General features: G+C 36.0%; 2 protein-coding genes and 1 non-coding gene across 5 annotated transcripts; 2 read left to right on the top strand and 1 right to left on the bottom strand.

Annotated features, from left to right (window-relative positions):
- The first annotated feature begins 10640 nt into the window (after positions 1 to 10640).
- Positions 10641 to 11830, top strand: LOC104120767 (protein ENHANCED DISEASE RESISTANCE 2-like). The gene has a single exon (XM_009632602.4). It carries the CDS (start codon positions 10817 to 10819, stop codon positions 11687 to 11689), a length of 873 nt encoding a protein of 290 aa, XP_009630897.1. The 5' UTR covers positions 10641 to 10816; the 3' UTR covers positions 11690 to 11830.
- Positions 11831 to 15858: 4028 nt separating this feature from the next.
- On the top strand, positions 15859 to 15960 carry LOC117273530 (U6 spliceosomal RNA). The gene has a single exon (XR_004503536.1). It is a non-coding gene; the product is annotated as a U6 spliceosomal RNA (small nuclear RNA).
- Positions 15961 to 17885: 1925 nt separating this feature from the next.
- LOC104120769 (uncharacterized) lies at positions 17886 to 22657 on the bottom strand. Of its 3 annotated transcripts, none has more exons than XM_070191854.1 (3): positions 22476 to 22657; positions 22273 to 22387; positions 17886 to 18423 (listed from the first exon to the last, which is right to left on the bottom strand). In XM_070191854.1, the coding sequence occupies exons 1-2, from the start codon at positions 22569 to 22571 to the stop codon at positions 22328 to 22330; spliced, it is 156 nt and encodes a 51-aa protein (XP_070047955.1). In that variant the 5' UTR covers positions 22572 to 22657; the 3' UTR covers positions 17886 to 18423; positions 22273 to 22327. The 3 variants fall into 3 exon arrangements, with proteins under 3 accessions (XP_070047955.1, XP_070047956.1, XP_033508598.2); XM_070191855.1 differs by having other exon boundaries at positions 17886 to 18398; positions 22476 to 22656; XM_033652707.2 differs by having other exon boundaries at positions 17886 to 18420; positions 22476 to 22655.
- Between the last annotated feature and the right edge of the window lie 4380 nt (positions 22658 to 27037).

Here is a 27037-nt window from a genome sequence, read left to right as displayed (position 1 = left end):
GTCCCTGATATGCCCACAAGACTTCGAGTAGGATTTCCTTCCATTTTCCTTTGGCATCGGTCAACCATTTCTTAAGGTTTTGAAGGATTGTTTTGTTCGTCGACTCTGCCTGCCCGTTCCCACTAGGGTGATAGGGTGTTGACAAGATCTTCTTGATCTTATGGTCCTCAAAAAATTTTCTAACCTTATGCCGATGAACTGTTTTCCGTTATCACATACTATCTCGGACGGTATACCAAACCGGCATATTATGTGGTCCCAAATGAAGTCGATGACTTCTTTTTCCAGAAACTTCTCGAACACTAGAGATTCAACCCATTTAGAGAAATAGTCAGTCATAAATAGTATAAATTGAGACTTACCGGGTGCCCATGGTAGGGGACTGCCGATATCCATTCCCCATTTCATGAACAACCAGGGAAATAATACCGAGTGTAGTAACTTCCCGGGTTGGTGGATCATCAGTGCATGCCTATGACAGTCATCGCATTTTTGCACTAACTCCTTCGCATCTTTCTCCATGCCGACCCGGTAATAGCCGGCTCTGATTATCTTACAAACCAACGATTCTGCCCCCGAATGGTTTCCGCAGGTGCCTTCGTGAACTTCCCTCAAAATGTATTCGGTGTCTCTCGGTCCCAAGCATATAGCGAGTGGGCCATCAAAAGTTCTTCTGAACAGAGTATTATCTTCAGACAGGCTAAACCTGGCCGGCTTCGGGCGGAAAGATCTTGATTCTTTGAGATCCAATGGCAGCTTCCCGGTCTTCAGGTAGTCTATATACTTGTTTCTCCAATTTCAAGTTAAACTTGTCGAGTTTATCTCAGCATGGCCTTCTTCTACTACCGATTTCATGAGTTGTATGACCGTCTCCGAACTGAATTCATCATCATCAACCGATGACCCCAAGTTAGCCAGAGCATCGGCTTCGCTATTTTGATCCCGGGGCACGTGTTGTACTGTCCATTCCTTGAATTGATGTAGCATTACCTGTATTTTATCCAAGTATCTTCGTATTCGTTCCTCTTTTACTTCGAATGTCCCATTCACTTGATTTACCACAAGGAGGGAATCACATTTATCTTCGATCACTTTGGCCCCCTGGCTTTTATCCAATTGGAGACCTGCAATCATGGCCTCATACTCGGCCTCATTGTTAGTTAATTTCATAGTACTAATAGATTGTCTAACTACGTTACCCATGGGTGGATTCAACACGATGCCAAGTTCGGACCCTTTTACGTTCGAGGCACCATCCGTAAAGAGGGTCCAAATCCCCGAGGGAGTCCCTGAGTTGGCCGATATTCGATATCGTACCCGCTAATTTCCACGACCCATTTGGCCAATCGTCCCGAGATCTCGGGTTTGTGCATTATGTTTCTCAATGGGTAAGTAGTTACGACACATATGTTATGGCATTGCAAATATGGCTTTAACTTCCCGGAGGCGCTTAGTAATGCGAGCGCCAATTTCTCCAGGTGAGGATACCTCATTTCGGCCTTGCCTAGAGTCCTGCTAACATAATAGATAGGAAATTGCGTACCATCCTCTTCCCGGACTAGGACTCCGCTTACCGCTATCTCAGATACCACTAAGTACAGGTACAACTGCTCGTTTACCTTCAGAGTCTGAAGCAAATGTGGACTCGAAAGGTACCGCTTGATTTCTTCCAAAGCTTGTTGGAACTCCGGGGTCCACGAAAAGTTACTCTTCTTCTTCAGCAATGAGAATAACTGATGGCTCTTATCGGAGGACCTTGATATGAACCGACTCAGGGCGGCTATACGCGCGGTTAACCTTTGAACGGCCTTGACATTGTCCACCTCGGTGATGTCCTTTATAGCTTTGATCTTGTCGGAATTTATCTCGATCCTCCGGTTGGACACTATGAATCCAAGGAACTTCCCGGACCCGACCTCGAATGCGCATTTCTCCGGATTCAGCTTCATATTATATTTCTTCAGTATGTTGAATTTTTCATGCAAATGTTCCAAATGGTCCGGGAGCTTCACATTGTCTACCTCGGTGATGTCCTCTACTCGCAGGGATTTAACTAACATGTTGTCAATGTAAACCTCCATTGATTTTTCTATTTGTTCTTCGAACATCCAGTTTACTAGGCGTTGGTAAGTGGAACCGATGTTCTTTAGTCCCAACATTACGTTATAATAATAGATGTCGTATTTAGTGATGAAAGAAGTTTTTTCCTGATCGCTTGAGTCCATCCGGATTTGGTTGTACCTGGAATAGGCGTCGAGAAAGCTGAGTATCTCATGGTCGGCCATCGCATCGATCATGCGATCGATCTTAGGCAAAGGAAAAGAATCCTTAGGGCATGCCTTGTTCAAGTCTTTTGTAGTCTACACACATTCTTAATTTATTTCCCTTTTTAGGCACTACTACTACGTTTTCTAACCAATTCGGGTATTTAACTTCCCGAATGAAACCTATTTTAAAGAGTTTGGATACCTCGTCTTTGATGAATGCGTGCTTGACTTCAGACTGAGGCCTCATCTTCTGTGTAACCGAGTGGAACTTTGGGTCCAAGCTCAGCTTGTGAGTGTTTATTTCTAGCGGGGTCCCTGTCATATCAAGGTGGGACAAATCAAAACAATCTATGTTAGCTATAAGGAATTCAATGAGTTTCTTCCTAAGCTCGGGAGTTAGCCTCGTGCCCAGGTATACCTTCCGATCAGGCAAGTGCTCGATCAATCTGACTTGCTCCAGCTTCTCAACCGTTGATTTGGTGGCATCGGAATCGTCAGGGGCTATGAACGACCTAGGGACTCCGTAATCATCATCCTCTCATGTCTCCTGCTTTTCTGGTTCGGTCGGGCCCGGTGTTGGTGATTGCTATTTGCTTTTTTCCTTGGTAACCGAACTTCGAGAGTGCAGATATCTGGCTCACCTCATCGACCGCGAATATTTCTTTTGCGGTCGGCTGTTCTCCGTAAATAGTCTTGATCCCTCCCGGTGTGGGGAATTTCAACGCCTGATGTAGTGTCGATGGTATTGCCTTCATGTCGTAAATCCATGGCCTTCCGAATAGAGCATTGTATCTCATATCTTCTTCGATCACATAGAACTTTATTTCCTAAACAGTTCCGATGGTGTTCATTGACAGGGTTATCTGCCCTTTAGTAGTCTCACATGCTATGTTAAATCTGTTTAAAACTCGGACTGTAGGCACCATTTGGTCTTGTAGACCCAGTTGTTCCACGACCCTCGATCTGATGATATTGGCCGAGCTACCTGGATCAATTAACACACGCTTAACTCAGGATTTATTTATGAGTACAGATATTACCAGTGCATCATTATGTAGTTGCACGATGACTTCATCGTCCTCATCGTTAAAAGATACAGTTCCCTCCGATACATAATCTCGAGTCCGTTTTTCCCTTCTAATGGATATCTTAGTGCGCTTTAATATCGGCCCTTGGGGGACATCAAATCCACCAATGATCATGTTAATGATGTGCTGAGATTCTTTTTGCTCAATCTTCTTGTTGGAGTCCCTATTCCTAAAGTGATTTTTGGCTCGATAACTCATAAATTCTTGGAGGTGTCCGTTATTGAATAACCGGGCTACTTCTTCTCTCAGTTTTTGGTAGTCTTAGGTTCTGTGGCCGTGAGAGCCATGATACTTACATATTAGGTTGGGGTCCTTTTGGGCAGGATCGAATTGCAATGGTCGAGGCCACTTAGTATCTTTGATGCGTCCGATGGCTGATACGATACCGACAACATCGATGCTGAAGTTGTACTCCGATAACCTTGGTTCCTCCTTAGACCCGATGGGTTTGTCAAAACCGTTTTTGCTTATGAGTCCCCAGTTATTATGACCTCAATCGCTTCTTCTTTCACTCCTCGCAGGGTTGCGTCCAGACCTATTACCCCTTCGATATCCATTGTATAGTTGATACTGATCTCTGTTCGATCTTGGTTCATAATCGACGACTCATTTGGATATTTCACTAGTTCTGACGGGATAAACAGATCCGGAAGGGGCCCCAAGCTGATCGTTTTCGACCCTAATTTTTGATTGGTATGTCAGCCCAATCAAGTTACCACCGGGTATTCTATCAAATTTTGTTTCAATTGGTGCGAAGCCAATGAGATTTGGGGGTTGAGTCCTTGGGTAAATGCCTGAACGACCCAATCGTCCCCGACCGAAGGCAGATCCATTTGTTCCATTTGAAACCTCGACACGAATTCCCTAAGCTTCTTGTTATCTCTTTGCTTTACTTTGAAAAGGTCTGACTTCCTGGTATCGACCTTGGTGGGCCCGGCGTGCGCTTTTACAAAGGCATCTGCAAGCATAGAAAACGAGTCAATAGAATTAGGGGGTAAGTTGTGATACCATATCATAACTTCTTTTGACAAGGTCTCTCCGAACGTTTTCAGCAGAATGGATTCGATCTCGTCATTTCCAAGTCGTTCTTCTTGATGGCGCACGTGTATGAGGTCACATGTTCATTTGGATCAGTTGTTCCATTATACTTCAGAATTTCGTCCATACGAAACTTCTTTAGGATCGGCTTTGGAGCTACGCTCGAAGGGAAGAGCTTTTGGACAAATTTCTTGGAATCCAGGCCCTTCAGTATCGGTGGTGCTCCTAGGATTTGATCAACTCTGGAGTTTTAGGTCTCCACTTTTTTGTCGTTGACTTCGATTTTATTTTCTCCCAATTCCACCCATTTTGTCAGTTCCTCAAGCATCTTTATTATCTCGGGGTTGGTCTCGGGATCAGCTTCACCAGGCCTCTCTGTGGTCGGTTCATTTCTGCGAGCATTTTCCCGAGATGGTTTGGGCCCAACTCTGCTGGAGGCGCGGCTTTGGTTCTGCAACTGGGCTATTGCTACCTTTTTAGCCTGTAACATTTCAAATATCACCCGCAAGTTTATCCCATCACCTTCGCCGTCGTGGGTGCTCCGGGCTATCGATTAGGCTCCCCCGCGAATGCTGTTTTCGGGGTCAGTAGGCAAGTTTGCTTCGATAGCCACGTATGAGTTTGCATCGATCAGGTACGTGACTGAAACACTATTAGGGTCGATAGGGGGTACCTCGTTGCTGGGCACCACGTTTTTGTTCTTGCCATGGTGGCCGGACTCAACATCAACGTTTAAATGGATAGATTGGGAGTTTGATATTTATGATTTGACCTGAAATTAGAATCTCAAAGGACAAGTGTAAAACATAGTATGTTATGGAAATTTGTATCAAATTGCCACTGTATCCTTAGCCCCACGGTGGATGCCAAACTATTTACCCTAAAAAAAAAGGATAACAATTAAATTTATATGTGATTTTAAGGATATGCGGATTAATTCAATACAAATGATAAATGGCGTTAGATTAAACAGATAAAGGATGTAATAAATTGTCAAACCTATTAAGGGGGCGATCCTGGACTCAGTAGCAGCTTAATGAAATGCCTGTCTTCGATCCCGGGCTCACAATAATGAAGAACTGATGAACAAAAGTAAGAACTTTGAATAGAGAAAATAAGAGTATATTGTCTTGATATGCGTGTTACAATGTGTTTATAAATAGTAAGCTTTCCTCTTTATATAGTAGGAGAATTTTACCCTAAGTACAATTCTAAAAAAGGTAAAAATCTTCCGTTTTGACGATCACTGATTTTTCGCTGATACGAGTCGAGATTCACGCCGTGATATCCGGTTGGGTACGGATACCACAACCCTTTGTTAGTCGTGTGCAGCTGTTCGGTGATGCTCTCCGAAGTCTCAACCCTTAAATCGGACCTCGAGTATATAGCCCCGATATCCCCGGGGGTAGGTGTTTGCCCGAGCTCTGATACGAGGGGTTCTTCGTTCCGACTCCGATCCGTTACGGTCATCTTCCCGCTCCGCTTGGCTCACCGGGAGGTCGAGTCATGCAACGGGCTCGGCCCTTACCCGTATACAATAACTAATATTTAAATTACGAGCATTGTGTGTTCCTTTCAAGAAATTATATTATTATTTTCTTCAATCATTAATACTCTTTTTAAATAAATTAAATGTTCCGGAAAAAGTGCATTCAAAGAAAAACTTGTTTGCCGTTGTAAACAATTAAAACCAAGGGAGAGGTGATTTCCTTCCATTCATCTAAGTGGTGGGTAAAACTATCCAATACCTATATCGGTAAAAGATAACAAAAATCCGATAAAATAATCAATATTATTGTTGAGGTTTGTTCAAGCTGCCTTGGGTGCCGACCACCACATGAACTGCCAACCATTGCATCCTACCCATAATTAGCGTCCCCTCCACTTAATCATGCAAATGCATATTCGTAATGGTGGGTCAAGAGTGGTTAGTTGGAAATAAAGAATGAAAAATACTAACATACACTTCAGAGATAATACTTAAGGTGCGTCTGGAATGAATGAAAATATTTTTCTAGAATTTTTGTTTTTAAAAAATAAGTGGTTTTCTTATTTATTTTTTGTTGTTTGGTTAGATAACATAAAATATGTTTTGAAAATATATAATTTAGACAAATATTATGCAGACGAAATGGATAACAACGGAGGAGGGTGGTCGGTTGGGGTCTAGGGGCTGGGGTGATAGTGGCGAGCTAGGATAGGGATTATGTGAGATAAGTGGTGGGGGTAGCGGAGGTGGGGTGGGGGATTGAATGGGTGATGGGGTGGGCAGGGGTAAGAGGTGAAAGTTGAAAGAGAGTTTTGGAAATTTTTTTTTCTTCTTTTGGTAAGGAAGTCATTTTCCTCGAATTGGAGGAAAATAAGTTCATGAGAAAAATATTTTCCAAATATTTAAACCAACTAAATAAGAAAAAATTCTTTCGTACAACGAGGAATAAGAGATAATTAATCTCGTGATTAAATTTGAGATAAGTTTATCCACGTTTGGTTGAGATAAATATAACTAATCTCTAGATTAGTTATCCGAAATTATACTGTTATTTTTATCTCTATAAAAGGATGTGATAACAATTTCAAAATTAATAATTAATTCCGAAATAATTAATTCTAGAATAACTTGTTTCCTAAGCAAACGAACTTTCATGTACTAAAGTTTTCCTACGGTTTAGAAAGAAGCTAAAAGAAGAATATTGATATGAGTTGACACTCACCTTTCGGTATCGGAAATAAGAAGAATCCATGCTGCCACAAAGAATTTTTTACAGTATTTACATAGTATCAACTGGTGCAGAAATTTCTTTATTTTGTTTTTCAAAAACAAAAAACAAAATTTGTCTTTAGAAAAAAAAATGTATAAACTACCTGAAACTAAAATAATCGTCCCCACGAGTGCCAGCCCATATCTATCAAATCATAGTCCAACGAATTACAACCTAGAAACAACAACGTTTCTAAAAGAGCAAATAATTGAATTACAGCAATTACTAAAATAAAGACAAAGCATTCATAACCAAGCCAATGAATACACAAAAATAAAACACAAAGATTTCATAGACAAATTATTGTTTTCTTATCTACATGTATTCTTCCAAAATCCAAATAATTGAACAAAATAGATGAATAGAAGTTGGTAAAAGCATTGATTCAGATTCCTCCCACTTCAGGATAATGACAGTTCATTTCAAAAAGATATTCTCTACAACTGGATTCCACGAGATGCTTTCTTTAATTTTTCAACAGATCAATTTTTTTACCTAGCAGTTTCATTCACAAAAATCATATCTACGGTTTAAATTTTTTATATATTTTTGCGACTACCGAATATAATAGTTTCAGCAGCAAAAAAGTGATCATTGCGCTTAAAATTAATGCAAGCAAATAACTCCAAGTCCATGTGGCCTTTTTGGTACGTGCAATAAAATAAATGAAATTTTACCTCCTATAGCAAAGGTATACATCCTATTTATTATAAACCAAAATTATTTTAAAATATTATTTTATATAGCTACCTTTTACATTTTATAGCAAAATAAGTATTTTATGGTATATACTACCATTGATGCATGAAATACGCTATTTATGTTTTTTTTTTTTCTCTTAGACAGCTGGACATACCTATTTTTAAGGGATTGCCGTTACTGTATTCATGAATACATGGCGCAGATACATGTGAATACATACGCGTACAACTGTATTCATGAATACAGCAGCGCGAATACATGTGAATACATGCGCGTACAGCTGGACTGCCCAGATTTTAGGCATTTTTTGCTACTGTATTCATGAATACATGGCGCGAATACATGTGAATACATGCGCGTACAGCTGGACTGCCCTGATTTTAGGCGCTTTTTACTGTTGTATTCATGAATACAACAATGCGAATACATGCGCATACAGTTGGACTGCCATGATTTTAGGCGTTTTTTGCTGCTGTATTGATGAATACAGCAGCGCGAATACATGTGAATACACTACCGTAACAATTGAATAGCAGCTATAGGAAATAATTATATATATGGTAGTTATATGAAATTAATAATTAGTAAATGGTTTATGAAAATTCGTCTAAAATAAAGTGGCAAGTAGCATTGAGGTATCCCTAATGTGTATTGAAAAGTGAAATGTATCTCAAACAATCCAAATCGTAGTTGTTTGTAGGGGAGGACATGCTTAAATGGAGCGAGGCCAGGTAAGGCCTAAGCGAGACAGAGCGAGTTTACGCACACCTCTATAATATATATTATTTCATCAAGTACATACTTAATATCTCTCACAAATACAAATGTCGAATAATACTGCTCACTGAACGCATGTTAATATGTTTTATCCTAGAGCTCAATAGTTAGTTGTAGAAATGACACCACGTAGCCAGAGCTGCTATTTAGGAATTAGCCATTGCGTTATGAATTTCAGTTTTCTAGTTTAATTTTTCAGGACAAAAATATCTTGAATTGTCTTGAAGTTAGAATTTTTAATTTAAAATTTCAGAATAAAATAAGTACTAATTAATCTCTAAATAACATCTCTGAGAATAGCTATATATGCACTTGCCCTTCCATAGTTCCTTTGCCAATTTTAGTTGTGATAAACAATAAAAACAACAATAATATACAGTGGTGGATGTAGAGTATAGTTACTGGGTTCCCGGAAACCCAGTAACTTTTGCGGAGACCCTGTATTTTTATTAAAAAATCCATTAAATGTCTATAAATATATAATTGTGAACACAATTATTATTGTATATTAATTTGAGATTACAATAGGAACCCATAAACTTCAAATCCTGGATCCGTCTCTGAATTAATATACCCAGTATATTCTCACAAGTAGGCTTTGATCGATTGCGATAAAGTGGAGAAATAAAAATGTTGGTAGAAGTCAATTTCATAAGAGACTAAAGATGGATTCTTTACATCACAAATGCCTTTATGTTCATAATATCAGTATTTAAAATATGTTTAGAAAATTCCAGCTGAATACATGAATTTCAGTTTTAAAAAATTTAAAAATCTGTGATTAAAATCCATTAATTCACTTGAAATACTCCTTGAACTAGTTTTAATAATTTTCCAGTACTTGAATTAATTAAGTATTTACAGAAACTAATAGTCAAAGCAATATTTTTACAAATATTGAGCTTCAGAATTTATAAATACTAGAATATTGGAGTATTACTTGTTAGCTATATTGAAAAATGAAAATTCGAAAGTGTGTAAATAATTCTTTTGGTGAGAAATTTTCATGAAGGAAACATAAAGAAGAAGAATCCAACTTCAAGAGTTTGGATATTTCCTCCTTCTTTGCTATTTGTGAGTTCACATGCCTTCTTTTACCGAGAATATGATATACTCGCTCCGTTCCAATTTATGTGAACCTATTTGACTGGGCACGAAGTTTAAGAAAAAATAAAGACTTTTAAAATTTGTGGTCTTAAACAATTCAAAAAGGGACCCAAGTATTTGTGTGATTATAAAAGCTTCTCATTAGGGGTAGAATTGTAAGTTTAACCAAAATTGTTTCCAAATTTAGAAAAGGGTGATTCTTTTTGGAACAGACTAAAAAGGAAATAGGTTCACATAAACTAGAACGGAGATAACAATAAATAAGATCCTTCTATCCTTAATTAGATTTTTTAATTTTAGCTTAAAAATAAAAAAATCATGGAGAGAAGTGCTTCTCTGGTAATTTGATACAAATCTGAACTATAACCTATTTGGCCAAACTTCTAAAATTAGCTTATTTTGAAATGTATTTTTCTTAAAAGTATTTTTTAAAAATATACTTTTAGTAATAAGTAGTTTGGATTTGACCAATTAATTTAAAAAATATTTTTGAACAGTAATTAATGTTTGACTAAGCTTTTAAAAAATAATTCTAAGTATATTTTTATCACAATTATTTTTCAAAAATTTATTTTTAAGAAGAATCTATTTTGTTCTACTTTTAAAATTTTGGTTCTGCTTCTATTCAAAATTATTATTTTTTTCTTCGAAAAACTTGACCAAACACAGTAACTTTTTATAAAAAAAATTTTAGGTAAAGAACATACTTTTGGCCAAACAAACTACTAGTGGACTTACAAATTTCGAAAATCTGATAATTAAAAAAAGTATTTGGCAGTTCACACTGTCACTATTAGCTGTGAAACCCAAAAGGGGCTCTTTGGTAATTTCCAGGAAACTCAAGGGCACGTGTGTTATCCCATTCTCACATACTATATAAAATCCCCCCCACGCCCCGCATTTCAATATATTACACCCATAGCCCCGGAGCTCCTCCATTTCTTCTCCCAACATTGACCTTTACTTCTATAATCCAATTTCTGATGATCATATAGAAGGAAGAAAAAGGAAGTTTTGTATAGAAAGAATATTTTTTTCCATTTTATAGTCCGAAGAATTCAAGTATTTTTTAGAAAAAATGTGCTCGACAAAGCAAAAGCTCAATAAAGATTGGATAGAAGAAGCAATCTCTGGCGGGTCATTAAAGCGGGTCGATTTGAATAACGGAGCAAACGGGTGGGCGTCACCACCCGGAGATCTTTTCAAGCTCCGCGCCCCAAATTACTTCACAAAAAAGACAAAAATACCCTCAGGTGAGTGGCTGTTACAGCCCGCGGGAGTCGATTGGCTGAGGTCTAGCTCAAAACTCGACCACGTCCTCGCGCGTAGCGACAACCTCGTGATGCAAGCGCTGAAGAAATCTCACTCACAAGGCGCGTGCTTAAAAACCTTCGTACTCGCCGTCAATCTTCAAATCCCCGGTAAGGACCACCACAGCGCTGTTTTCTACTTTGCTACCAAGGAAAACCGCGCCCTTGAACCCGGTTCGCTCCTCTACCGATTCGTTCACGGAGACGACTCGTACCGTAACGCCCGATTTAAAATAGTGAACCGGATCGTTCAAGGACCGTGGATTGTGAAAACCGCGGTGGGGAATTACTCGGCGTGTATACTAGGCAAAGCTTTAAATTGCTATTATCACAAGGGAGATAATTACTTAGAAATCGACGTGGATATTAGTAGCTCGGCGATTGCGAATGCGATTTTGCATTTGGCTTTAGGATACGTAACGTCAGTGACGATCGATATGGGGTTTTGTGTGGAGGCGACAGCGGAGGAGGAATTGCCGGAAAAGTTGTTCGGGGCGGTCAGAGTTTGTCAAATGGAAATGAGTTCTGCTACCTTTGTTGAAACGACGTCGTCGAGGAAGATAACAAATACTAGTCATTTTAATAATAATAGTACTAGCAAAGTGCAGGCTGAGGACAGCGAAGATGACGAAGAAAAATGAGTTTTTTTTTTTAAATTGTTGGAAAATTTCAATTATATGATTTTTTTTTTTTGGGTAATTATAATGTGAAAATTTTAGTGATCCCTGATACAAATGTCTTTGTTGTCAATTTTAATAAAAAGAATTTGTTTATCTCTTAAATTTTACAATATTTTTGTTTTGAAATTTAGTGACTCAGTTAATCTAAATTCGCACCGAGAAGTCGATAAGCTCTTTCTACTACAGATTTCTCAGTCACGAGTTCAAACCTAAGACCTACGATTAAGGGGTCAAGGGCACTAACGTACCTAGAAAATTTTATAAGCGGTTTCACCGTTTGAAAAATTGAATAAATAAATAAATATGTTATCTGTATATTGTTATCTCGTATTTTTATCTTTCTTATTATTTAACCGTATATATTTAATATAAAAATTTGACGAAAGCAATGTCACGGCAAGGTGCCTACGCCCCCGGTCAAGAGTTTCATTATTTTTTGTTGTCACTCCAACTTCTTATACATTGTTATCTTCGTCTCAGGCCATCTCCAACCCTTACCTCCATTTTCTCTTTCAAAATAGAGTAAAGTTACTCCAACCATTACTCAATTTTTTACTCCAAAAAAGAATATTCCATTTTATATTATTCTTTTCTTCAATATTATATTATTATATTTTATTTAAATTTTATTTTCTTATTTCTATTAAAGAAATTCTATTTGGTTTTTTTACATATTCATCACATATAATTTAATATAAAATTATTTTATACCATAAATTTTTAAATAATATAATTTGTAAGCAAATATTATAGATTATATATATTAATGGATAATTCAAATAAAAGTGAAATCATTGAGATACAAGATAATTAAATACATATTACATTATGGTAAAATTCAGATTTAATATTACATAAATATTCAACTTCCACCTCTAGTATGCTCCCATAAATAAAATTAATTTACATAAAAATAACTTATAATAAAATTAACTTACAATTTTACATAAAAATAATAAATGCACGAAAATTAATTTATCAAAATTATACACCAAAGTTAAGATGTAAAATTAATATTATAAATATATTACATAAACATAATTAGGTATATATAAAGAGATAAATTAAAATAGTTAAATAATAAAAATAATAATAAAGTAAGGACGAAGAGTGTCACTCCAAATTTGGAGTAACACTATTCATCCCCCATTTTGGGGGCCAAAATGGGGAGCATTGGAGTCATATTTTGGTTTAAAAAGACTGCATTTGGGAGGGTTGGAGATGCCCTCAGTGAGAGAAATTTGTTTAATGTTACGAGTTTAGTCAAATTTTTAGAGTAATATGGGAGAATGAGTATGAAATATTTAATTAATTTTTGGATAATTTTTATCTATAACAGTCAAAATATATTTAAACGTCAAATATTGTTATAGGTGTATAATAGTCATTAACTATAAAAGCAAAAAAAAGTATCGGATTAATGAGAGTATTTTAGAGAGGATTGACATTATATATATTTATGATTATTGAATTAGTGAGAAATTAATATTGAAGTGACAGTCTTTATGAAAGTTTAGATATAAACTAGGATTATGATATTAAATTTAATCATCCGTTACTCACTCTAAATATTGATATTTTCCAACCGTATCAAACACCAATGGTGATTGTGGTTGAGGATAAGAGAAAAACCTCACGACAAAAAAAACTCATTGTATGACCCAAAAAATAGATTTTGATTTTATACAATTAAATTTGTTGAAAAATATACAATTAATATTAATATTCAATGATAGATCTAGTTTATTACAGTGAGTATTTAACATACAGCATAAAAGAAGACAACTTGGGATAATAGTGAAGCAATAATAGATGACTTTCAAATAATAGATGAGACAAAGATAACCCGACAATGATAATCCCAGATATCTCTCTAATAAAGATGGATGGGGATAACAATCATATATTCTGATCCTTCTTGGATCGGGAGAGGGATAAAAGAAGGGCAGTGAAAAGTCTTACTTTGTTTCTATTTAATAAAGTGAGAAATTTGTACATACAAAGTTGATGAAATTCTTTACAAAACGTCCAATCCCCCTCTGATTTACATCTATTCCTATTTATAAAAGCACATAGGCGATAATATCCTAGATAGTACAACAGAAGAGAATATACAGGGAATCTACATTCTAAAGTTGGTCATCACTTCGTGCTGAGGGTGGATGCTCGTCCTCGTTTTCTGCCAAGCTGGTTCGACCTCGGTACCGTTTTGTCTTTCACCTCTGACCTCGACCTTTGAGAGTCATGTCGACACATCACAACCATCAAAGGTTTTATTACCGTTGACTAGGTCAAATATATAAAATGAAGTTTTCGTCCATACACTCATCAACGGAAGTGTTGGACACATTTATAGCATGTTTGGCCAAGCTGCAAAAATCAGCTTATTTTGAGAAGTGTTTTTCTCAAAAATACTTTTGGTGAGAAGTAGTTTGTTTGGCTAATTAATTTGAAAATAATTTCTGAGCAGTAATTAGTGTTTGACCAAGCTTTTAAAAATTGTTTGTAAATGTATTTTACTTAAGAGTGCTTTTGAAGATAAACTATTTTTTTCTGCTTCTCCAAAACTGCTTCAGCTTCTCTTCAAAACCAATTTTTTTCCTTTCAAAAGCTTGAACAAACACCTCAATTTTTGAAAAAAAGGTGTTTCTTGCTAAAAAAAAAAAAAAAGAACTTTTACCCCGAAAGAAAGATGTCAATACAAACAACATACCCAATGTAGCTGACACATGCATCTGTAAATTCTCAATGCATGTTACTCGGCAGTCGAGTTGGACTGAAACTGTCATGGACATAAAAAGTAATGTAATTAGTTAAAAGGTCCTATTTCATTTTAATCATTTAAAATTTGTTGATTTTAAACCGCAATACAATGAGCATCTCTCCAAAAAAAAAAAAAAAAAAAAAAAAACACAATTTTAGGTGAGCCTTTTCTTCAATTAAGCTCTTCATAGAGTAAACTATCATGAATGTGAGTCTTGGTCAAAAAGTGGATTCAGGACTTTCATTACATTTTGATTTTCAGTTTTTGGTATAATGAGGAAGTGCGAAGATGTAGAATACCATTTGTGTAATAGAAAGGTTTGGCAAAGGAGAAAAAATGAAACCATTGGAAAAAATGTGTATCCACTTTTGCATCTTTGGTTAAACAATCCGGTTCACATGCACAGAAATATGTAATAGGAAGCATCCTTGTCAAACCAAAAGGATTTTGTTGGCCTTAGTTTGGAAGAATTAGGCCATTGGCAAGTTTGATACTCCACTTTAAAACGCAATGAGATGTTAATACCTAATTGCCGGAGAAGCATCAAAGATGTGGTTATTGGTCAATAAAGTGAGTGCAAACGATAAAGATCAGTGTTTAAATTAACAGAGACAAAACACTTATTAGATGATTTATTTATATCGGCCTAAATTTTGACACACATAAGTAATATGTATTCGGTGAAATAGTCAAGATGTGGATAGAATGAGTGTGACACCTCCATTTTAACAAGGTACCTAATTGCTAGATGAGGAAAGTGAGTTGCACCTCACCAACAGCTTTCTTAGTCAGAGTTCATTGTATCGGGCTTGTTTAGTGCAATTTACATCTCCTGTGTGATTTGCGAACTATTGCATAATGAACAAGTTATCTAATGTGCACCCGAAGGATAGTAGCTCCGGGTTTCCCTCGGAATTTTTCAAAAAAGATAAGTTTTCAGATAAAAGGTTAGGTGAAAAATGATAGAAATACACCACAATGTTTGTCCAAAAACATGAAGACATTGTTCATGTCATTGTTTACGAGGGCAAAGAGTTGAACAAACTTCTTATGACTGCTTTGAATGCGATAAAAAAAGTGGCAATACTAAATTTGCTTATTCCATGGATTTTGCAAGATCATTCTCTTTTATACAAGAAAAATTACTTTGCTTCACTGTTAGGCAATAGCATGCAATTCACTAAGTAATGGAGTAAGGAATATTATGAACAATTTCAATACTACCTATGCAAGAGAAAAAGACTTTAGATGCCGCTTAACCGAAAATATTTATCCACACCAAATATTTATATTAAGCAAACAAATATAAAAATGTGTCGTTTATGTAAATTTTTATCACTTATGATTAACTAATATTATATATTCTATCCCTTCTGGGACATTCGATAAAATTGAAACGATACAAAGAAGATTAGCATGTCCCTGCGCAAGGATGACACACACAAATCGAAAAATGATATATATTATATATTCTCTTGACTATTAAACTTAAATTGCTTCATTTAGTGCAAACCCGTAGTGCATAAAGTATTTTTTAAGAGAGTAGCTGAATGTGTAACGTATTGATCCATGTTCAAGTCGTGTAACATACATTAAAGGGAAAATATTCTTTATTAGGAATTTCCTAATTTCAAAGTTCAAACTCATACAGCTAAATAAAAATGGAAGGATCTTATTCATCTTAAACATTGTAGTGCTGTAATTATTTCCTATTATGGTTTGGGACTGCAATTTTTTGAACTGTTAAAGAAAAACATATTTTAACCTTTTAAGTTTGCTTTCCTTTTCTTTTTTTTCCTAATAAGGATACGGTTATATTAAAAGTAAAACAGTAATAGTTTTAGAAAGGGGGACCATTCGTGGTACAATAACGTCTGAATAGTCCTTATTGAAAGCATTCAAAAAATGTAAGAGACTCCACTGCAATTGGCCTTCAGAAGGAGTTAGGAGCATGCCAAGTTTTGTCAATGTGTCTGCTACACCGTTTGCCACCCGGTAGATGTGGTCAAGTGTGACTGTCCGGAGCTGGTGGAGTAAGGTCCTGCAATCAAACATAAGATGTGAGTATATTATTCTCATTGCGGATCATGGAGATAAGTATTTCAATCTTTAAGGATAGAAGAAGTAAGTCATTAGCAATCTGGAGACCCAAGAGGAGGGCTCTTAGTTCAGATTCTAAAGCAGTAAAGCAGATAGTGGACATCTGATCCACTGTCCTCGGTGATTGCGGAGAACTCCTCCAGCAGATGCTTGCAGCGTTTGAGGATTAAAGGAGCCATCCCAAATTAATGTGTTGGACATGAATAGAAGGGGACAAAGGTGTTATGGGAGATAAGTAGTGAAATTTGATAACGTGGAAGAGGATGGTTGGGGGGTGAACTGGGTTGTGGAGGTTGTTGAAAAGGTTATCATTTCTGATTTTTCAAATATGCCAGAGGATATTTGAACATCAATACTGTGATAGGTAAAAGATTCCTGTGGGGTGGCACAATAAAGCTTGAGCTTGGCCGAGAAATTCGTGGTTGGTGGTGGGATGTTGAAGAAAGACCAAATGTGATGCTCGGACATTGAAAAACAGGTGTGTGAATGTTTCAGGGACTTGTGGACTGAAATGACAGTTGGGTGTAGGAAGCATGTTGTCTTTTCCTTTACTTTTTGTCCTTTTCATCAACCATTGTTGAAGGATTTGAAAAAAATGAGATTTTGGAGTGTGGTACAAGTTTTAAGTTAATTATTTCTGGAGCACATTTTGTGTAATCCCAAATTAAACCTCTTGTGCAAAAACAAAAACAAAAAAAAAAAAAAAAATCTCCCGAGAAGAATTAGATCCTTTATTGTCTTATTTGTAATCTTGAGCAAAAAGATTAGATCGTTTATTTTCTTTTTAAAATAAATTCTTTTTTTTTACATTTGAATATTCTCAGAATTCGAAAGATGAAATTGTTGAATCCATAAACGAAATAAGTCTACCTTTTTACAAAAATCAAGTCATTAAAAAAAAATGTCAGTCAAGAGAAAATCAAATTAACACTTGTTCTTCTTATCGTCTACAGCCTCGCTTCTGTTGTGAAAAAACCCGAATGCTATTTCAGAAAACATTAAAATATACTTTGGTGTCAATAAGACATTCAGTGACCAAGAATCACATCGAACAGCAGCGTCACAAGTACTAACTCTAGTATCTTTCTGATCAGAGGTACAAGTCTTTCATATTCCTTTTGTTTTTATCTTTTTTTGACTTTCCACACAGTGTCTGATTTTGAGATAAAGCACTTCCTAAAAAATTAACTCCTTTCTCAAAGCTCAAATGCAATACATCTAGTTAAGGAAGGAGGAACTACAACCTTTGGTGGTCGTTATTAGTTATATGAGGAAAAAAGATAAAAGCAAACATTTGAAAGATTAAAATGGACTGAAATATGACCTATGTTTAGTAAATTTTGGTTGACAAAATCTTTTCTGTCTACATCAGTCCACTTTACACAAGTTTATATAACTCACTCAAACAGCCAATTACACCTAATAATCCTCAAACTTCTGTTGCAATTTTCATACTAGATCAACTTTACATGTATGACTCAAGTTCCCTATGCATAAGAAACTACAACTGTATGACAGGCTCTAGCAAAGACTGTTGACAAAGCACACACACCAAAAGAGGATTAGTGATGAAAATCCTGTAGAAGAATTACAAACTTGGGGTATAAATGCACAGCACTGACGTTAATAGAAGAATGTAGAAGTTTCTCAACAATGGCAAGTGATTAACGCGATCCATTAACATGTAACAAATCCCAAACTTTTCCAGCATAATTGCACACAAATTCATGGAGAAAAAGAGGACACGTGTATGCTTAGGCAAAGAGGGCTGACCAATCACCAAAGCCTTGAGTGTAAAGCTTGCTTCTGAACCGTATAGAATGAATCCCTACTAACAAACAAAAACAAATTCTCAGTCATCAGAAAGCGAAACTGAAAAACAAAAGCTGAGAAGTAAAAGAGGAACATAACGTTTGACAGCATGAACGACAATTACTTTTCAAAATAGGACTTGTAATAGCCTGAGATATCTTGTAAGATGCAGAGGCTTTGACTCTTTAGTCTTTATACTCGAAAACTCAGACAAAATGTTCTACAACAACAATGCAATGCACGATAGAATTGGTAATAGATATGCTCCTTCTGGAGTAGTTAACTGATGAGTTCAGAGTTAACAGAAGGGAACATTATAAAAGATAGAGAACAGCATGCATCAAAGTCAAGATATAGCTCCTCAAAGTAATCAAAGATCAACCTGAATAACCACAAACATGACCATTCAGTATCTGATAAAATCACTGCATACAAGAAAATCAGTTATCATCAAACGATGGATGGTGTAGATGCAACGCACGTCAGAAATGAATGTACAATATCTAACTTTGGTCACCTCATTAAACTGTTATAACTTTGCTTTTTAGATTATTGGAGATTATCCAGAAATGATAAATAAATGTGATTATTCCATCCGAGAGTTGTTGATTCGTGTGACCCATTTCAGAGAAGAGGTGTTTATAATTATTTACTTTATGTCTACAAGACTACAACACCCTACCTCACATGTGGGTCTAAATATCTAATTCTTTCTCTTGGACCAAGAACATGTAAATACTTTTATCACTGGGTGAAGATAAGGATCGAACTCAAGACTTCTACTTAAACAATTAGAGAGGGGATACTTTTATTTCTTTATTTTCTTTTCTACAAAAAGGGAAAGAATTGAACATGCAACTCAAACCTCCAGTTGAGTAGCTCAAACCTTTATAAACTCCTCTGAATCGCTTATCCCTGATGTGAGATATTATATAGTTCAACACCCTTCCCTATATGGTATTCATACATGGACTTCCATGTGGATTTACGAGTGGAATTGGCATTAATATCATGTGAAACAATTTGAGCATCCAATCCAAAATGTTAAGTCAATAGGTGGAGTTTCAAGACCTTTATAAAACTCTCCGGTTGCCCTTACGCACCAATATGGGATACAAATTGTTAAACTAAAGGAAGCAGTAGTATTTTGAATTTGATGTAGGGTTCTCTAAAGTTAGCCTCTGTTTGCTAGAATGTTCTATATCTTTTAATCTCCATTCTTAAATCTCATGTTCAGATACTTTAACAGCATGCTAGTAGTTGATACTCTTACTCAGTGAAGTCCGTCAAGTTTTTCTAACAATCATCAATATAACAATCTCACAAATTTCAACCCCACATACCACTCCCAAAAGAAAAGAAAATAAATAAATAAATAAATAAATAAATAGACCTTTTCTGGCTTATGCTCTGTAGCTGGAAATTCCGAATGACATCCCAGCAATCCTAGATCATGGCTTTTTTAAGCGAAGCTCCGTCAAGGTATCACCAATCATCACCAGATAAATGCAAAAGTATCCATCTTTATATTATATAAGCATGATATTTCAAGCCATAATAATAATTTGTAATCATATATAAAGGTATTACCTTCTTCACTTAATCCCTAATAATTTTATCGAACCATCTATGTACGCTAAAAGTTTTGCCACCAGTCAGCAGGACTTCTGAGAGAAGTACTTAGAGTAAACGGAAAAAGAGACAGTAAGACCTGATGTTCTCAAGTATGGAATGCTCAGCAATCCCACTGGAGATCATCTAACACTTAATCACCAAAACACCTGATCTTTCAAAACTATCCTATCCTAAACATTACTGGAGACATAAAATGCTCTTAAGATTATTTTTTCCACTACACTCCCACTAAATGCACCAGAAATCCACCAGACTTGCAAAGTTTTAAGGGTTCTTTTATCATTAGCAGGTAAGCCAGGAAATAAATCATTGACTTCGGCAGAAGACCACAACTTCTTGCACATAACACCATTTAAGAGCCTCTAATCACCAGAACCCCTTAGAAATGAATAGTTGAAGTCAACTGATGTACATACTAAAAGATTTGGAAGATTTTATTATTGATCTTAGATGAATTTATTGTCTTTTTAGAGTAGATCTTATATTTATCATTAGCTAGCTTAGTTTTTACTTCACATCTTTATCATTATCCCTTGTTTTATTTTACCGTTATCTTCTTTTTTCTTCAGAAACATGAAAAAGGTTAGTAAATAAGATTGATAGTATCTATCTTTGATTTTATTTTTATCTCTTATTTAGAGATAAAGTTCCTACTGAATTAGGATTCTACCTTGTACAATGTTCCCTATATATAAATAGGACCCTGAGACCCTCCTTTCAGTTTGATGAACCACTTCATTTGATAAATTATATTTTATGATTTGATTCCTTATCTCAATCACTATCTCTCTGTATTTGTCTCCTTGTTCTCCCTCCTTCCTTTTGGTGCTACATCAATATTAGTATCAGAGTTCAAGATTCTTACACAAACTGTTGCACTTCTTCAACACCATCAATTATAAGAATATCACCTCTAAACAAATGCTGAAACAGAAGAAAAAAGACGGCGAGTAATTCTTGCTCAAATTGCCTTGCACCACTCTAAGTCACATAACTCCACACATAATAAGTGATAAGCTCATGCTTCACATCAATCTATAGCTTTAAGCAATGAAGCGATCACTTTCCGCTAAGTATAAAAACATTCTTCATACAGTTCCATGGCATCCTAGCTTAGTATGAAGCCACATCAAAGGAGAAAAAAAGGCTTTCACTCTTAGAGAAGGTTTTCCACCTTACCCCCTTAGAAGATTGCACAGGACTTCCCCCAACCTCATCTCCTTAACAAAAGTTGACTCCAATTACCTAATTTAACTAAATTATCACTTCAAAAGATTTTGATACGCAAGTTCACCAAAATAAGGTCCCTGTAAGAGTCGGTTCCATCCTCTGCTTTATTGTTTCTTTTTAGTAGAAATTTGCTACCTTCTCACCCAGTTAAGTTATTGCTTTCCTTCTATCCTTCAAGAAGAAGAGGATTAAGATCAAAGCACTAGATTTTAAATAGTCTTCATATTCCTTTAACAAATAACAACCTTCTATTTCTTTGTTGCACACTACCAAAACACAAACGTGAATGGAAACTTTGCACATACCAGCTATTCTTCAACTTACCACAATGCTTAGTCTATTCCAATTTGACTCCAAGGACTTCTCTATCATATTTAACATTCACATCACGTGCCTCTTAAAAAAGTTCAATAGCAAAAGAAAAGAAGAATTCACTCTCCCGTGACTGCTATAAAAATCCATTCACATTTGCAGCCATCTTATACATCAGGCAATATAAATATGGGCAGTCCAACTCAAAGAAAGCAACAACAAAAAAAAACGACCACCCAATACCAAATTTCTTCATCCAACAGAATTGACACCTCACAGAGTGATCTCTACAACAACAACTATGTCTTAATCCCAAACAAGTTGGGGTCGGCAATATGAATCCTTACTTTCGCTATTTCTCCATTTAATCTCAACTCATGTCAACATCACATCAAATAAGAAAAATGAAAATAAGTTAAATATATATAAATAATAACCATAACAATATTACAAGTTCTCTATATTTTTACTGGCATATAAATCTATGAATATTTACAAAATTCCAAGTGATAATTGTACAAACAGGACAAATATTCAACAATAATTTAACCGTAATATAATTTTCAAAAACTCAAATTCTTGAGTAATTCAAATTTCTATTTTGAGTAATTCAAATTTCAAAGAACAATTGAAAGTTTCACAAACTTAAAGGAGAATAAGAAAACACAAGGAAATACTAGGGTTTTTGTACCTTGAATTTTCCCAAAAGCTGAAGCGAAATGAAAATTCATCTAATCTACATATTGCTAGTGCTTTTTTCTCCTCTGAGGCTGTTTCTCAGTTGCTAGCCGGTAAATCCAGTACACCTACACCCAAATTCAGTAAATGACTCAAAAAATCACAGTATGTACTAGTTAAAAAACACAAACACAGTAAGAGATAGGGAAAATATACCAAAGCTAGGACATGAGCAGCGATTAGTATGACGACTAGAAGAGGTACGACTTCGAGTATCCATGGCCTACTCGATGCTTGCTGCTGATTCGCCATTTTCAAGATCACTGCCAAAGCTACAACACTAGAGAATTTGTTTATTCACAAGGTTTTATTCTACTTCTAAGTTTTTTTTTTGTTTTGTTTTTTATTTTTTTATTTTTTTATTTTATGTTAAGAGATTTATATACTTTGTTAGTGCACTTATCGTTATACAAAATCAATAAAACTTATACCTGCAATTTATTGTAAATGATTTAATTGTGTAAATAATTTTTTTTTATGATAGTAGTGTATAATGCTTTATCTTTTAGTTCATTTTTAATTGTTAACTTTGATTTTACACTCCCTTTAAGAAAAAATAAATGAAATATATATTTTATAATTTTATCCATAATAATGATAGTATTTTCAAAAATTTTGAGAAATGATTTGGGAAATAAGTAGTTAATGATAAGGATAAAATAGGAAAAAAAATCGTCTTTCTGTTGATTTAGTATTGTGAACAACTAAAAGTGAAAATGTATTTTTAGTATAGCGGACAAGTAAAAGTGAACGGAGAGAGTAAGTTTTGTATACATAAAGTATAATATTTTTTTATATATTAATGCAATTTAACTTATTATTACAAATTATTTTTAATAGTTTGATTTTACTAAAGAGATGAGAGAGAAGCTCAAGGTGTGCATGTTATGTTAGGCTTACTAACGTGCACCATCTCACAAATAACGCAGATGAAGCGGCATGCTGCTCTAGTGTCAGCCTCTTTCAAGGCTCAGAATATTCCCTCTAGACAGATAACTAGGCGTTCCTCAAACCTTAGCGTCGATTCAACTAGCTCATTGGTTGCCAGGAATAGAGAATGCCCCTACGATACTACAAGTAGTACCCCCACCTCAGGTAGTAGAGACTCAACAAGTGATGCAATCAGTCACAATCGCAATGAAACTTGTTAATTTATGAGCTAAGCTTGAAGAAGATGATAGCTAGCTCAAGGTAGAACCGAGAGAATTAGTGTCACGACCCGGACTTCCCACCTTCGGGACCGTGATGGCGCCTAACATTTCACTTGCTAGGCAAGCCAACGTTAGAGGATTCTTTAAGTCAGCTTTAGTCAATTTCAATAACATAATCAATCAAACTAAATAGAAGCTAAAACTAAAATGCAGAACAACATAAAGCCCATAATATCTGATACAATTCGGATCTGGAGTCACAACTCACGAGCTTCTCAGATTTTCTACAAACAGAGTCTGAAAGAAATACAACTGTTCTAAATGAAAAGAAACAGTAAAATAGGGGAGATGGAAGGGGGCTCCAAGGTCTGCGGACGCCAGCAGATCTACCTTGAGTCTCCAATAAGCAAGTCCAAGTTGCTAAGCCTCACGATCAGCTAGGATCGGTACCAAAATCTGCACAAGAAGTGCAGAGTGTAGTATGAGTACAATCGACCCTATGTACTCGTAAGTGTCGAGCCTAACCTCGATGAAGTAGTGACGAAGATATGACAAGACACCCACATAATAAACATGTGCAAATAAAAATATATGTACAAGAAAATAACAATAACAGCTAAACATGTACTATTGGGAGGGGGACATGCTAAAGGGGCAAAAGATATAAGAGATACAGCATAAATGACAACCAGAATAGTCAACATGCTTTTAACCAGTGAAAATAACTAAACACAATGAAAAAAATTACACGGCATCACCCTTCGTGCATTAACTCTCATAACATGTCACGGCATCACCCTTCGTGCATTAACGCTCACAATATGACACGGCATCACCCTTTGTGCATTAATGCTCACAATATGGCACGGCATCACCCTTCGTGCATTAACTGTGATAACATGGCACGACATCACCCTTCGTGCATTAACACTCACAATATGGCACGGCATCACCTTCGTGCATTAACACTCTCCTTTATCACATAACAATGAACGGGTAATAACAGGGAGATAGAATCAACAAGAACAAGCCTTACTTCAATAATGGTTCCATAATACCAATCTCAACTCAATACTTAATTATCACAAAAGCCCGTAAACACGATAAGAATGATCAATTTAGTAAGTAACTAGTCTAAACATGGGTAACAAGATCAAAGTAAGCAATAAACTATAAGGAACAAGTCCCCACCCGCATGCTTTAATCTGACAACAACGCATAAGTACTCGTCACCTCAAATATACAATGTACCCAATATCTAAACATGTAGCAAATAGACAAACAACTCCTAATCCCTCAAGTCAAGGTTAACCACTACACTTACTTCGCTCCAAAGGTCCACTCAAAGCTCAATCATAGCTTTGCCTCTCAAATTAAGCCTTAGGAACTACCCACGATTGCAAATGATTCAATTTAGGTCATTATTGAAAAATCAACCAAAGTCAACTCCCGGGACCACTTGGTCCAAACCCGAAATTCAGACCAAAATCCAATTATTCATTCACCCCCGATCCCGGTTATGTAATTTGTTTTGGGATCCGACTTCAATTTGAGGTCTAAATCCCTATTTTATAAAAATCCCTAATTCTACCCAAACCCCCAATTTTCACCATGAAAACACTAGATTTTAGGTTGAAATCTTAGAAAATGTAATGAAAGATTGAAAGAAAATAGGTTAGAATCACTTACCAATGATTTGGGGGAGAAGAGTTCTTTGAAAAATCGCCTCTAGGGATTTCTTGTTTTGAAAATTTGAAGAATGAACAAAAATCTCGTCTAACTCCCATTTTGATCAGTTGCAGATATCGCATTTGCGACCAGGGGTTCACAATTGCGAACCCCCGCAAATGCGAAGAACACCTCGCAAATGCAAAGTCTGCGCACCTCTTCTTTCATCGCATTTACGATGAAATAGTCGCAAATGCGAACTCTGGCATCCCCGCAATTGCGACCTCCTGATCGCATATGCGAACTCATGCTGACCCAGGTACTCTTCGCAAATGCGAGCCTCGAAGGATTTGGGATGTTCGCAAATGCGAACACTGATCTCGCAATTGCGAGATCAGAGACCAATACCAGAAATTGCAGTACACCGGCTGAGTTCTAAGTCTAAACCACTCCGTAGCCTATCCGAAATTCACCCGAGCCCTCGGGACTCTAAACCAAGTATGCACACAAGTATAAAAACATCATACGAACTTGTTCGTGCGATCAAATTGCCAAAATAACATCTAGAACTACGAATTAAACACCAAATCAAATGAAATTTTCAAGAAAACTTTGAAATTTTTATTTTCACAACCGGACGTCCGAATCACGTCAAACCAACTCTGTTTCTCACCAAATTTGACAGATAAGTCATAAATATAGTATTGGACCTATATCGGGTTTCGAAACCAAAATACGGACCTAGTATCCAAAAAATCAAACATTGGTCAAACATTTGAAAGTCATTAAGCCTTTAACTTTCAAATTTCAACAAAGTGCGATAACTCGAGCTAGAGACTTTCGAAATCGATTCTGGATATATGCCCAAGTCTCTAATCATGATACGGACCCACCGGGACTGACAAAATATGAATACGGGTCCGTTTGCTTAAAACATTGATCGAAATCAACTCAAATAGATTTTAAGGCAAAAATTTTATATTTTTCTCAGTTTTTAACATAAAAGCTTTTCGAAAAAATACCCGGACTGTGCACGTAAATCGAGAAAAGTTAGAATGAGGTATTTAAGGCTTCATAGCGCATAATTAGATTCTAAAATATAAGATGACATATCGGCTCATCACAATTAGCTAAGAGTAATTGTAAGAAGAGAGAATAAAATGATCTTATTTCATGAATGAATTCAATTACAATGTTGTAATGTATTTGTATCACACTTGCTCAGTTGTGATATGCAACAACTGAGCTAATTCCATTCATGCTACAGTGCATTTCCCAAACTAACGATTTTAACTAACTCATAACTAACTCACTGACAATTGTAACTAACTCGATGCCAGCTGTATCATTCATCCCCACAGTCCATTGCTTCAACATTCTTGCACTTTTATTAATATCCCTTGCTTAAAGATGATTCTTGTCCTCAAGGATGAAATGCACGAAATCTGTGTTGCAATTCAGTCAAATACTCCCAAGTAGCTTGTGCAATATCAATGCATGTCCACTTTACTAACACTTGACAGACAACTTTATTGCCTCGCTTAACCATTCTCCTTTCCAAAACAGACTCAGATAAGAGACAATAGGGACTTGAAAGATGAAAAACTGGTGGATAGTTAATGATAGTAGGAATCTCAAGACACCTTTTAAGTTGAGAAACATGAAAGGTTGGATGAATTAGAACATCAGCAGGAAGTAGTAACCTATGGCTATAAGAAATAACACCAATCCTTTTAACAATAAGATAGGGACCAAAGTACTTAGCTGCCAACTTGTTGAAAGGTATAACAATAACTGAAACTTGTTTGTAAGGTTGAAGCTTCAAGTAAACCCAATCACCCACCTCAAAACACATATTTGTCATGTGTTTATTGGCAATGTCCTTTATCCTTTGTTGAG

This window comes from Nicotiana tomentosiformis, chromosome 12 (assembly GCF_000390325.3).
Source record: "Nicotiana tomentosiformis chromosome 12, ASM39032v3, whole genome shotgun sequence".
Taxonomy (NCBI): domain Eukaryota; kingdom Viridiplantae; phylum Streptophyta; class Magnoliopsida; order Solanales; family Solanaceae; genus Nicotiana; species Nicotiana tomentosiformis.
This window is presented reverse-complemented; position numbering and strand designations above follow the sequence as displayed.

What these genes read in the sequence shown, in the direction of transcription:
- LOC104120767 (XM_009632602.4), top strand. Translation starts at nt 10,817, where the DNA reads ATGTGCTCGACAAAGCAAAAGCTCAATAAAGATTGGATAGAAGAAGCA.
- LOC104120769 (XM_070191854.1), bottom strand. Translation starts at nt 22,571, where the DNA reads ATGGCGAATCAGCAGCAAGCATCGAGTAGGCCATGGATACTCGAAGTC. An exon ending in CTGCTCATGTCCTAGCTTTG is followed by an intron (nt 22,388 to 22,475) that starts GTATATTTTCCC and finishes ATTTGGGTGTAG; the next exon opens with GTGTACTGGATTTACCGGCT.